Here is a 14,792-nt window from a genome sequence, read left to right as displayed (position 1 = left end):
TATCCAGCATCTTCAAAACATCTGGTTGAGTAGCCATGAGCATAAAGGACTCCAGGTTCTGTTGAGAGAGCGAGCTCCTGAGCCTGTTTTTGATTAATTTTAGTGTTGAAAAGCTTCGCTCGCATGCTACCTGTGTGACAGACAGGGTAAGCAGGAACCTGTATGCAAGGCCAATGATGTGGTATGCATCTGTCAGGAGATTGTACTGCTTAAGGATACGGTAGCAACACAATGGGCAGTCCTTGCAAGATGAGCACTTTTTATATACCATCTCCGCTTCATCTTCAGCATCCTCTGGCCCAGCCTCTGTTGTCTTGGTTGTGTATTCCTCAAATACAGATGTCTTCAACCTATTCCACTGTCCTGCCAGACTGATGAGCTCACTCTGTAATTTGGCCACCGTTCCTCTGTCATCAAATGGCAGCAAGCACTTGCTTAATTCTTGGAGTGCTGCCTCTGGGAAACCACCGGCATAAGATGTTACCTGGTTGAATCTTTTTGGGGCCAGAAGTGCCAAATCAGCATACAAAGTGCCATTTTTGAGGAAGCGCTGGTGCATGCTTCCTGTGACTGTGTCCATGATTTGATTATGGACATCAATCTTGTATGATGTTTCAGCATCAGTCACAGCCTCATCCTTGGACATCTCTCCAGGCATGGTTTTCTTCTTTCTACCCTGTTTCTGTGGCAGAGCGGCCTCAACCTCCAGCTCAGTCTCCTCACTCTGCTCCTCTGTTTGATTGTTGGCCCACTGGACGAATGTGGCGGCCGCCGTCTTGACTTTCTCGAAGTCTCTGGTCATATCTTTCAGCTGTGTTTCTGCAGCCACAATCATCCGATGAGCTGTCAGGATGTCCATTCCACTTTTCTGAAGGTATTTTGAGACTGGTGAGGTGACCTGGAAAATTCTCAGGAAGATCTGAGCTGTAAGTATTGTTTCATACCTCAGAAGCTGGGTGATGTATCCACGTGCATTGACCCGTGCAGTGGCGTTGATGGTCTGTCCATGTTGAATGGCGGAGAGGGTATGAAGGACATCAACATACAGGGCATTATCTGGCTTTCCAAAAGAGCCAAATACCTTAGTCACAGCAACGTCTTTGGACCACCAGCGTATCTCTCCAATCGGGGCGAGACGTCTGTGTCTTGGGTATTTGCTCTCCTTCTCCCAGATGTTCATCCTCTGGTAGGACTCTCTGATGAAGACAGCGATGTTGTTCAACAGGGAAAAAAGAGACCCACTTGACAATACACATTGTGTTGTGTCTGCCAGGACGAGGTTCAGGACGTGTGCGTAGCACCATACATGGACATGGGTGGGGGACATTTTGGCGAGCAGTGCAGAGAAGCCTTTATATTGGCCTTGCATATTGGAGGCCCCATCGGTGGAATTTCCAATACACTGCCTCACATCCAGTTTCATGGTCTCCAGTACTTCATGCACAACAAGTTGTGCAAAGTACTGCCCAGTGAATGCCTCACATTTAATCACAGCAACAAGTCGCTCATGAACAATGTCTGTCACATATCGTATGACAACAGAGCACTGATCTTGGGCTGTGATGTCCTGTGTGGTGTCAATCTGGACAGAATACATGCCAGATTCCCGGACTTCAGTGGCGATGGTGGCCTTCATTAGGCGTTGGATGGTGGTGATGATGTAGTTGATGGTTGTTTTGGATAGGAGAGTGACAAGGGAACCTCTACCTTGTCTTAAACCAGACTGGTGTATTTGCTTGCTCTTTTCTGTACAGAGTGAGGTGTTCCTTGAGACACACATCATATTTTCCCAGCAAAACAATCATCTCTAAAAAGTTACCATGATCAATGGTGTCATCATCTTGTGTATATAATGCCTCCGCCTGCGTGCCGCTGTAGCTCAAACCACTTTGACCAATGAGCTTCAACACATCTATGATGCGCTCCAACACTTGACGCTTCCTGCGGACTTCCTCTCTGTGACGTGACATCTGAGGTCCCATGAGAAGGTCCTGAATTGTGTTTTTTGAGAATCTGAGGAAATATGCCTCAGCGCAACCTCTGTGAGCATGGCTCTGCTCATGCTCCTCGACTCTCTGATGTATGTGTGTGAAGTTGGTCATGCCAGTGATGAAGGAGTTGCTATCTCTAGGATTAGCAAAAGCCATACAAAGGGAGCAGAAGAGTACTTCTCTGGCTTCACTGTATGATAGCTATTTCCTGTTTGTGCCGTCTTTGCAAAAAAAAGCCCTCTGCACTACAGCCTTGTCTGCCTTCTGCTGGGGGTGAAAACGGAAGAATAGGTCTAATGTGCCTGACATCGGCCTGGTGAAATAATCAACTGGGGTGGCACTGACATCCTGGCCTTGACTAACTCTGTCAGTGTCAGCAGCAGGATCATCTTCAGCCTACATAAATGATTAGTATGTTACGTTATTATGTTACCACCATGTTATTATTATGTATGTAAACCAAGTAAAGTCTTAAAGACAGTAACAGGCTAATTTCCACCAGACAGTAACTTTAGTTGCAGGTTGACAAATAATGGACCCTTTATTAGTTTTAGTATTAAGGTAACCTAACGTCTAAGCTAATCAAACAAAAGACAGTATAAGCAATCATAGTAGTCTCATTGATTCACCAGCCCAAGTCAAGTGGCTATAATGTTCAAATAAGGCAAAAAGCACTTTCTTTCAAGATAAGATCCAATCTTCCTATTCCAATCCTAAAAAACTATTTTCCATCTTCTCCACCCTCTTGGACCCTCCAAAAGCTCCTCCCCCCTCCTCACTTCTGTCAAGCGACTTTGTTACCCACTTTGAAAAAAAGGTTGATGATATTCGCTCTTCTTTTTCTGACTCACCTTTACTCACCACTGGGTCACCAGACCCTCCTTCCACCCACACACTAACCTCCTTTTCCCCTCTCTCTCCAAGTGAGGTTCTTACCCTCATTACCTCTGCCCGCCCTACCACCTGTCCTCTGGACCCCATCCCTTCAAACCTCCTTCAGACTATCGCTCCTGATATTCTACCGTTTCTCACCCACTTCATCAACACTTCTCTAACTTCTGGTCACTTTCCAAACAGTCTCAAGGAGGCAAGAGTAAACCCTCTCCTAAAGAAACCCACTCTCAACCCGTCTGATGTTATAAACTACAGGCCTGTCTCTCTCCTCCCGTTCCTGTCTAAATCACTTGAACGCGCTGTCTTTAAACAACTCTCCTGTTATCTCAATCAGAACAACCTTCTGGATCCGCACCAGTCTGGTTTCAAGGCAGGTCACTCCACAGAAACTGCTCTCATTGCTGTCACGGAGGAACTGCACACTGCCAAAACTGCATCCCTCTCCTCTGTCATCATCCTGTTGGACCTGTCTGCTGCATTCGACACGGTGAATCATCAGATCCTCCTTCGCACTCTCCAAAAACTTGGAGTTTCAGGCTCTGCACTTTCCCTCCTCACCTCATACCTGAAAGACCGTACCTACAGGGTGACTTGGAGAGGGTCTGAGTCCGACCCTTGTCAATTAACTACGGGGGTCCCTCAGGGCTCTGTTCTTGGTCCCCTCCTCTTCTCCTTGTACACAAACTCGCTCGGATCAGTCATTAGCCCGCATGGTTTTTCTTACCACTGCTACGCTGACGACACCCAATTAATTCTGTCCTTTCCCCGCTCAGAGACCCAGGTCGTTGCACGCATCTCTGCTTGTCTAGCTGACATCTCTCAGTGGATGTCTGCTCACCACCTCAAGCTCAACCTTGACAAGACTGAGCTGCTCTTCCTCCCGGGAAAAGATTGTCCAACTCTTGACCTGACAATCAACATCGGCACCTCAGTTGTTTCCCCGACTCAGACTGCAAGGAATCTGGGTGTGACCCTAGATAACAACCTGTCCTTCACTGCAAACATCGCTGCTACAACCCGCTGCTGCAGATACACGCTTTACAACATCAGGAAGATACGTCCCCAGCTGACTCAGAAAGCGACTCAGGTTCTGGTCCAGGCTCTCATCATCTCACGCCTAGACTACTGCAACTCCCTCCTGGCTGGTCTACCTGCATGTGCCATCCGACCTCTGCAGCTCATCCAGAATGCAGCGGCTCGTCTGGTTTTCAACCTTCCTAAATTCTCCCACACCACGCCGCTCCTCCGCTCCCTTCACTGGCTTCCGGTAACTGCTAGAATCCACTTCAAGACACTGGTACTTGCTTACCGTGCTGCGAATGGATCTGGCCCTTCCTACATCCAGGACATGGTTAAACCGTACACCCCAGCGCGTGCACTACGCTCTGCATCAGCCAAACGACTCGTTGCGCCCTCGCTGCGAGGGGGACCCAAGTTCCCATCGGCGAAAACACGTGGGTTTGCTGTCCTGGCTCCAAGATGGTGGAATGAGCTCCCCATTGACATCAGGACGGCAGATAGCTTGCACATCTTCCGGCGCAAACTGAAAACTCATCTCTTTCGACTCCACTTCGAGCGTTAGAACGATTAACGAAGCACTTTTATACTAATAAAGGACTGGATTACCTAAAGCCAGTTGAGTAGCACTTGAAATGTTTGGCTCTATGAAACCTGATGTACTTATATGATTCTGTTTTCTTCAAGGTTGTGTCTTCCTGGTCGAATGTACTTATTGTAAGTCGCTTTGGACAAAAGCGTCAGCTAAATGCAATGTAATGTAATGTAAAAATAGATTACCGTTGTCAATGAGTGAAGCAAATCTACCAGCAGCTTGCATATTTCACCAGAATTTGGTCAGTGAATGGTGTTAATTTTACCCTGTCCCTGTGAACACACAATGTACTGTAGGCAATAGGCTAGCTAGCTAATGCATTAGCTGTCCCTGTGAACACACAATGTACTGTAGGCAATAGCCTAGCTAGCTAGAAATAGGCTAGCTAGCTAATATTACCTCATCTGCTACATTAAAATGCAAGCTAGCATTAGCCAAATGAGGATTTTCACTTTCAGCATCAATCATAACATTAACTTACCATCATATCACTGCTGGTACTGGGCTCTAGATGCCGCTGTACTGTGTCAGTTTCATTGCTGGACTCACTGCCACTGGGAATGGCCGCTGTGTCGGCTAACGTTACATCAGCTTCTCCGGTGGTGGTTGTACTACAACTACAACCAGCTGCAGGACCAAACGAAAAGTCTGTAATTTTTTTTGATTTTTCTGAACCTTCCTCAAGTGCTTTCATTTTTTTATCCCTAAGTTTTTGTGCACCTCCTTTACGCTTTGGAGCTTGTTTATCCATCAGTAACTCACTCCTGATCTTTCACTGCGCAGTGACAGCTGCTACGGGCCTGATGGGGAGTGGCCGGCCCGGAACGCTTACAAATGTGGGCACTTACAAATGTGGGCCGGTAGGATTTAGTTAAGCAAAAAAAAAAAGGGAGTGGCCGGTATACTCACAAATATGGGCCGGTAGGATTTAGGCAAATCTTTTTTTTTAAATTTATTTATTGTTTTGGCCCTCCGGCCCATGCACTGCACCGGCCCACCGGGGAAACTCCCGGTATTCCCGATGGCCAGTCCGCCCCTGGGCGTATCGTATAGGGGCGGATCCTATAGGGGCGGATCCTATAGGGGCGGATCGTATAGGGGCGTAACGTATAGGGGCGGATCCTATAGGGGCGGATCGTATAGGGGCGGATCCTATAGGGGCGGATCCTATAGGGGCGTATCGTATAGGGGCGGATCGTATAGGGGCGTATCGTATAGGGGCGTATCGTATAGGGGCGGATCGTATAGGGGCGGATCCTATAGGGGCGGATCCTATAGGGGCGGATCCTATAGGGGCGGATCCTATAGGGGCGTTTCCTAACTTTTTTTATCCAATAGAATAATGACACTCAGCAGAAATACATACTGTAGGTGACAGTAATGCAATTTAAGGGATTCCAGCTGCTTTTATAAATCCTCGCAGAATAAGTCATTCGTTCTTTCACGATGGCCGAACAACAAGTTGAAACAGCGGTAATAGTATTTTCCAGAGATGCATGTTTATATTTATTGTAATGTCATTTTTCTTAACACACAATTGTCTCGTTATCAAAGTACAACATCGACTGTCCAACCTCGTTAAGCGTTAATAAAGTAAATAATAGTTGTATGTGGTAAAAATGTTTGTGGTATTAAATGCTAACTTAGCATGATGCTATAAACACGTTGGCCTATAGTCCCGTTTGCAACCAGGCCTACTCTACTGTTGTAATAACGTTAAGCTTAGATAGGTCAATAGATGATCAGGCTCGGTAACAATACTGATTTGTGTTACCTAAGCTGATCTTCTAATTGACCTAAGGTTAGCGTATATGCTGTGATGCTAACCAGCACTTAGCATGATGCTAGTGTACTGTTCTGTACTGTTGTATTATCTTGGAAATATAAGTAGGCCTGCCCTACATACTGTAACTTAATCAAATAATATGGTATGGATTCGGATAGACAACATGACTAGCTTGGTTGGTTGAATTGAGTAATAAGATGTGCGGTACTGATTAAGGTTGTAACTGTAACAGTTTGTAACTACTAGTTGTAATGAACCAGACGAGAGACGGACGCATCCTTTCAGTAAATGTCGGCTGCTAATCAATATGTAAAAATAACACTTCGGATGTGTCTTCTATAATTATGTAATGTCACCGATGATGTCATCGCATTCTGCATGACGTTGCCGATGATGTCATTGCCGATGATGCCATCACAGTCTGCATCGGTGATGTCATTTTAAAAGCTTAAAATAATGGGATGTCTTCCAATGTTATCAGCCTTGACGTCATCAGCCGACATCCCATTCTTTAAGCTTTTAAAATTACATCACCGATGCAGACTGTGATGATATCATCGGCAATGACATCATCGGCAACGTCATGCAGAATGCGATGACATCATCGGTGACATCACAGAGCCTCTCCAGAAAGTTTGCAAATAGACCCCCGTTCCTCCACAGAGTTTACGTTTTTTGACGATGCCAAGCAACCGCAGACAAGCCGCTCGCCCCGTGCGCAGACGCAGGAGACCTCAGAAGAAGACCCTGGCTGCTCGCAGACGCAAGAGAGTGGTCCGACGCAGACGCTAAGCAACGACAGGAAGCATGTAGCACAAGCTTTTAAAAAGGTTTTCCTTTTTAAAAGCTTGTGCTACATTTTTAATGGTCCTTATGACTATTGCAAACTTTCAGGTCGAGGCTCTATGGCAGGGGTCTGCAACCTTTTGGACCAAAGGAGCCACAACCATTTTCCACAAAAATGTTTGAAAAAGAAAAAGTATTTAAAAAAGTTTGCAATAGTCATAAAGACCATTAAAAATGTAGCACAAGCTTTTAAAAAGGAAAACCTTTTTAAAAGCTTGTACTACATGCTTCCTGTCGTTGCTTAGCGTCTGCGTCGGACCACTCTCTTGCGTCTGCGAGCAGCCAGGGTCTTCTTCTGAGGTCTCCTGCGTCTGCGCACGGGGCGAGCGGCTTGTCTGCGGTTGCTTGGTATCGTCAAAAAACGTAAACTCTGTGGAGGAACGGGGGTCTATTTGCAAACTTTCTGCAGAGGCTCTGTGATGTCACCGATGATGTCATCACATTCCGCATGACATCATGGCTGATAACATTGGAAGACATCCCATTATTTTAAGCTTTTAAAATGACATCACCGATGCAGACTGTGATGAGATCATCAGCAATGACATCATCGGCAACGTCATGCAGAATGCGATGACATCATCGGTGACATCACAGAGCCTCTCCAGAAAGTTTGCAAATAGACCCCCGTTCCTCCACAGAGTTTACGTTTTTTGACGATACCAAGCAACCGCAGACAAGCCGCTCGCCCCGTGCGCAGACGCAGGAGATCTCAGAAGAAGTCCCTGGCTGCTCGCAGACGCAAGAGAGTGGTCCGACGCAGACGCTAAGCAACGACAGGAAACATGTAGCACAAGCTTGTGCTACATTTTTAATGGTCTTTATGACTATTGCAAACTTTTTTAAATAATTTTTCTTTTTCAAAGATTTTTGTGGAAAAGGGTTGTGGCTCCTTTGGTCAAAAAGGTTGCAGACCCCTGCCGTAGAGCCTCAACCTGAAAGTTTGCAATAGTCATAAGGACCATTAAAAATGTAGCACAAGCTTTTAAAAAGGAAAACCTTTTTAAAAGCTTGTACTACATGTTTCCTGTCGTTGCTTAGCGTCTGCGTCGGACCACTCTCTTGCGTCTGCGAGCAGCCAGGGACTTCTTCTGAGGTCTCCTGCGTCTGCGCACGGGGCGAGCGGCTTGTCTGCGTTTGCTTTGCATCGTCAAAAAACGTAAACTCTGTGGAGGAACGGGGGTCTATTTGCAAACTTTCTGGAGAGGCTCTGTGATGTCACCGATGATGTCATCACATTCTGCATGACATTGCCGATGATGTCATTTCAAAAGCTTAAAAGACTGGGATGTGTCATGCGGAATGTGATGACATCATCGGTGACATCATAGAGCCTCTCCAGAAAGTTTGCAAATAGACCCCCGTTCCTCCACAGAGTTTACGTTTTTTGACGATGCCAAGCAAACGCAGACAAGCCGCTCGCCCCGTGCGCAGACGCAGGAGACCTCAGAAGAAGTCCCTGGCTGCTCGCAGACGCAAGAGAGTGGTCCGACGCAGACGCTAAGCAACGACAGGAAACATGTAGTACAAGCTTTTAAAAAGGTTTTCCTTTTTAAAAGCTTGTGCTACATTTTTAATGGTCCTTATGACTATTGCAAACTTTCAGGTTGAGGCTCTACGGCAGGGGTCTGCAACCTTTTTGACCAAAGGAGCCACAACCCTTTTCCACAAAAATCTTTGAAAAATAAAAATGATTTTAAAAGTTTGCAATAGTCATAAAGACCATTACAAATGTAGCACAAGCTTTAAAAAGGAAAAACCTTTTTAAAAGCTTGTACTACATGTTTCCTGTCGTTGCTTAGCGTCTGCGTCGGACCACTCTCTTGCGTCTGCGAGCAGCCAGGGACTTCTTCTGAGGTCTCCTGCGTCTGCGCAGGGGCGAGCGGCTTGTCTGCGTTTTGCTTGGCATCGTCAAAAAACGTAAACTCTGTGGAGGAACGGGGGTCTATTTGCAAACTTTCTGGAGAGGCTCTATGATGTCACCGATGATGTCATCACATTCCGCATGACATCCATCCCAGGAAGACATCCCATTCTTTAAGCTTTTAAAATGACATCACCGATGCAGACTGTGATGAGATCATCAGCAATGACATCATCGGCAACGTCATGCAGAATGCGATGACATCATCGGTGACATCACAGAGCCTCTCCAGAAAGTTTGCAAATAGACCCCCGTTCCTCCACAGAGTTTACTTTTTTTGACGATACCAAGCAACCGCAGACAAGCCGCTCGCCCCGTGCGCAGCAGAAGACCCCAGAAGAAGCCCCTGGCCGCTCGCAGACGCAAGAGAGTGGTCCGACGCAGACGCTAAGCAACGACAGGAAACATGTAGCACAAGCTTTTAAAAGGTTTTCCTTTTTAAAAGCTTGTGCTACATTTTTAATGGTCTTTATGACTATTGCAAACTTTTTTAAATACTTTTTCTTTTTCAAACATTTTTGTGGAAAATGGTTGTGGCTCCTTTGGTCCAAAAGGTTGCAGACCCCTGCCATAGAGCCTCGACCTGAAAGTTTAAATAGTCATAAGGACCATTAAAAATGTAGCACAAGCTTTTAAAAAGGCAAAACCTTTTTAAAAGCTTGTGCTACATGTTTCCTGTCGTTGCTTAGCGTCTGCGTCGGACCACTCTCTTGCGTCTGCGAGCAGCCAGGGACTTCTTCTGAGGTCTCCTGCGTCTGCGCACGGGGCGAGCGGCTTGTCTGCGTTTGCTTGGCATCGTCAAAAAACGTAAACTCTGTGGAGGAACGGGGGTCTATTTGCAAACTTTCAGGAGAGGCTCTGTGATGTCACCGATGATGTCATCACATTCTGCATGACATTGCCGATGATGTCATTTTAAAAGCTTAAAAGACTGGGATGTGTCATGCGGAATGTGATGACATCATCGGTGACATCATAGAGCCTCTCCTGAAAGTTTGCAAATAGACCCCCGTTCCTCCACAGAGTTTACGTTTTTTGACGATGCCAAGCAAACGCAGACAAGCCGCTCGCCCCGTGCGCAGACGCAGGAGACCTCAGAAGAAGTCCCTGGCTGCTCGCAGACGCAAGAGAGTGGTCCGACGCAGACGCTAAGCAACGACAGGAAACATGTAGTTCAAGCTTTTAAAAAGGTTTTCCTTTTTAAAAGCTTGTGTTACATTTTTAATGGTCTTTATGACTATTGCAAACTTTTAAAATAATTTTTCTTTTTCAAAGATTTTTGTGGAAAAGGGTTGTGGCTCCTTTGGTCAAAAAGGTTGCAGACCCCTGCCGTAGAGCCTCAACCTGAAAGTTTGCAATAGTCATAAGGACCATTAAAAATGTAGCACAAGCTTTTAAAAAGGCAAAACCTTTTTAAAAGCTTGTACTACATGTTTCCTGTCGTTGCTTAGCGTCTGCGTCGGACCACTCTCTTGCGTCTGCGAGCAGCCAGGGACTTCTTCTGAGGTCTCCTGCGTCTGCGCACGGGGCGAGCGGCTTGTCTGCGTTTGCTTGGCATCGTCAAAAAACGTAAACTCTGTGGAGGAACGGGGGGTCTATTTGCAAACTTTCTGCAGAGGCTCTGTGATGTCACCGATGATGTCATCACATTCCGCATGACATCATGGCTGATGACGTCAAGGCTGATAACATTGGAAGACATCCCATTCTTTAAGCTTTTAAAATGACATCACCGATGCAGACTGTGATGAGATCATCAGCAATGACATCATCGGCAACGTCATGCAGAATGCGATGACATCATCGGTGACATCACAGAGCCTCTCCAGAAAGTTTGCAAATAGACCCCCGTTCCTCCACAGAGTTTACGTTTTTTGACGATACCAAGCAACCGCAGACAAGCCGCTCGCCCCGTGCGCAGCAGAAGACCCCAGAAGAAGCCCCTGGCCGCTCGCAGACGCAAGAGAGTGGTCCGACGCAGACGCTAAGCAACGACAGGAAACATGTAGCACAAGCTTTTAAAAAGGTTTTCCTTTTTAAAAGCTTGTGCTACATTTTTAATGGTCTTTATGACTATTGCAAACTTTTTTAAATACTTTTTCTTTTTCAAACATTTTTGTGGAAAATGGTTGTGGCTCCTTTGGTCCAAAAGGTTGCAGACCCCTGCCATAGAGCCTCGACCTGAAAGTTTAAATAGTCATAAAGACCATTAAAAATGTAGCACAAGCTTTTAAAAAGGAAAACCTTTTTAAAAGCTTGTGCTACATGTTTCCTGTCGTTGCTTAGCGTCTGCGTCGGACCACTCTCTTGCGTCTGCGAGCAGCCAGGGTCTTCTTCTGAGGTCTCCTGCGTCTGCGCACGGGGCGAGCGGCTTGTCTGCGGTTGCTTGGCATCGTCAAAAAACGTAAACTCTGTGGAGGAACGGGGGTCTATTTGCAAACTTTCTGCAGAGGCTCTGTGATGTCACCGATGATGTCATCACATTCCGCATGACGTTGCCGATGATGTCATTGCCGATGATATCATCACAGTCTGCATCGGTGATGTCATTTTAAAAGCTTAAAATAATGGGATGTCTTCCAATGTTATCAGCCTTGACGTCATCAGCCATGATGTCATGCGGAATGTGATGACATCATCGGTGACATCACAGAGCCTCTGCAGAAAGTTTGCAAATAGACCCCCGTTCCTCCACAGAGTTTACGTTTTTTGACGATACCAAGCAACCGCAGACAAGCCGCTCGCCCCGTGCGCAGACGCAGGAGACCTCAGAAGAAGACCCTGGCTGCTCGCAGACGCAAGAGAGTGGTCCGACGCAGACGCTAAGCAACGACAGGAAAGCATGTAGCACAAGCTTTTAAAAAGGTTTTCCTTTTTAAAAGCTTGTGCTACATTTTTAATGGTCTTTATGACTATTGCAAACTTTTTTAAATACTTTTTCTTTTTCAAACATTTTTGTGGAAAATGGTTGTGGCTCCTTTGGTCCAAAAGGTTGCAGACCCCTGCCATAGAGCCTCGACCTGAAAGTTTGCAATAGTCATAAGGACCATTAAAAATGTAGCACAAGCTTTTAAAAAGCTTGTGCTACATGTTTCCTGTCGTTGCTTAGCGTCTGCGTCGGACCACTCTCTTGCGTCTGCGAGCAGCCAGGGTCTTCTTCTGAGGTCTCCTGCGTCTGCGCACGGGGCGAGCGGCTTGTCTGCGGTTGCTTGGCATCGTCAAAAAACGTAAACTCTGTGGAGGAACGGGGGGGGGTCTATTTGCAAACTTTCGGCAGAGGCTCTGTGATGTCACCGATGATGTCATCACATTCCGCATGACATCATGGCTGATAACATTGGAAGACATCCCATTCTTTAAGCTTTTAAAATGACATCACCGATGCAGACTGTGATGATATCATCAGCAATGACATCATCGGCAACGTCATGCAGAATGCGATGACATCATCAGTGACATCACAGAGCCTCTCCAGAAAGTTTGCAAATAGACCCCCGTTCCTCCACAGAGTTTACGTTTTTTGACGATGCCAAGCAACCGCAGACAAGCCGCTCGCCCCGTGCGCAGCAGAAGACCCCAGAAGAAGACCCTGGCTGCTCGCAGACGCAAGAGAGTGGTCCGACGCAGACGCTAAGCAACGACAGGAAGCATGTAGCACAAGCTTTTAAAAAGGTTTTCCTTTTTAAAAGCTTGTGCTACATTTTTAATGGTCTTTATGACTATTGCAAACTTTTTTAAATACTTTTTCTTTTTCAAACATTGTTGTTGAAAATGGTTGTGGCTCCTTTGGTCCAAAAGGTTGCAGACCCCTGCCATAGAGCCTCGACCTGACTGTCTTTCTATAGCTCTGTAGCCCCGTCCACGAGTAACGTTTCCACGTCAGGTGTTATGTATGCTAGCAGCAACACATAGTTAACTCAATGATACAAACACGGGTTAATGATTAGAGGAAACTGAGTTACCCTTTATTTTGTTAAAGTTTCAGCTCTTCTGTTACAGTTCTGTCATCAGTTTATTTAATACGATTTGTTAAAACATTGTTGTTTCTTTTGATGTGAAATATTATTTATTTTATTTAAATAAAAAGCGATGTTAATTTTGTTCACAATTTGTTACGTTAATTTAATAATGTATGTATTTTTGAATCAAGTATTCATCTTTATTGTCTTCATTGTTAGTTTCCACATGCCTAAAACAACCTCAAGCTAAATCTAAAAGTTGATGGCTAAATAAGAGCGCTTGAGAAATTGTGCAAGGCATACAGTAATAGTCCAAATAGTCGATTAATCGTTTCAAAGGCTGCACTGTAAAGGCTGCACTGTAAAGCCTGCACTGTAAAGGCTGCACTGTAAAGCCTGCACTGTAAAGCCTGCACTGTAAAGGCTGCACTGTAAAGGCTGCACTGTAAAGCCTGCACTGTAAAGGCTGCACTGTAAAGGCTGCACTGTAAAGGCTGCACTGTAAAGCCTGCACTATAAAGGCTGCACTGTAAAGGCTGCACTGTAAAGGCTGCACTGTAAAGGCTGCACATTCAAGGCGGGCAGAATTGGAAAGAGAGGAGAATACAAATACAATACCCGTGTTATTTACAATGACTCTGGACGTTTTTCTCTGCGGTCACTGTCTAGTTTCCCCCAGTTATTCTGATATGCATGCAGCATGTCATTAGGTGTCAATTGTCGCCTGAAATGACCGGCCGTCCTGGTTATGAAAGCCTCCGCACACAAACATGGATGTTACAGCATAATAAAGTGTGCGAGGCAACGTTTTGAAAGGATTCATTCCTTGCAAAGATCTTTTTCTGTCAGAGGTTTGACACCAAAAATGCAGTGGTCGAGAAACACTCATTTCAGGTGAAGTCATATTGCTCGGCAGGTTTTCAAGTTAGAAGAACACACAAATGTGTTAGCAGAAAACTACCACATAAAAGGGCCCTGAAAGTGTACACAAAATGGTTTCACATTAATGCTGAGCTAGAAATAAAACGCTCTGAATTGCCTTACTTTCAATGTCTGACAAGAACCTGTTTCCAGTTGTTTTGATATTTTACGAGGAGGTCCCCACCGAAGGTCTTTTTCTGAATAAAAACAGACCCATGTTTCATTTTTGGATGCATCAAGGTCATACATTTTGGTGAAGTTGTATTCAAAAACCTCATACCTAACCTCAATACAATTATTTCTTCTGGAATATAAAGCAGGTACTATTTTGTTTGTCTTAAGGACAACCCAATAGCATTTTGACTGCAGTCTATAGTTGGAAACACGATACTTTACGGCAGAGAGAAAACCCATCTGAGATCACACATGTATTTTCAAATGATAACTTAAGGAGCATGTTTGTACTGGTGGATATGAAATGTAGAAAAATTCCCTGGACTGACTGAATTGGGATGACTTTATATGCTTTCATGAAAGATTGTAACGACTTCTTTAGTAAACTACAATAAAATAAACTTGAGTCACGTCTCATGTTGAAAAATACTGCATGCTTCAACTCATCAAACTGCCATAGATTGAAGTAGAAACACTTCAATGTACCTCAAATTATATTCTTAGTTTTGCTGCATTCACAAGGTCGGTGATAAAAAAACCCCCGTCATTTTCTGTTCTTGACATGAAGGTAAATATATGGGATATCTAGAGAAGAAAGTGCAGTATGATGCAGGAAATGAAATCAAAGCTCTCTCTCTCTCTCTGTAGGACCGAGCCCCCTATCCCAGTGAGCGCCGCACGGCAC

The 14,792-nt window shown here is 45.3% G+C and overlaps 1 protein-coding gene across 1 annotated transcript in view; it reads left to right on the top strand.

The window, feature by feature from the left end:
• Positions 1-14,792, top strand: part of pcdh15b (protocadherin-related 15b) — a gene marked incomplete in the record, with an annotated part of 209,215 nt that overhangs the window by 81,869 nt on the left and 112,554 nt on the right. Inside the window, 1 exon segment of the mRNA XM_034214440.1 lies at positions 14,756-14,790. Coding sequence (XP_034070331.1) covers positions 14,756-14,790 — 35 coding nt within the window.

This window comes from Gymnodraco acuticeps, unplaced genomic scaffold (genome assembly GCF_902827175.1).
Source record: "Gymnodraco acuticeps unplaced genomic scaffold, fGymAcu1.1, whole genome shotgun sequence".
NCBI classification, from domain to species: Eukaryota; Metazoa; Chordata; class Actinopteri; order Perciformes; family Bathydraconidae; genus Gymnodraco; species Gymnodraco acuticeps.
Note: the sequence above shows the minus strand (reverse complement) of the source record. Positions and strands in the feature narration are given on the sequence as shown.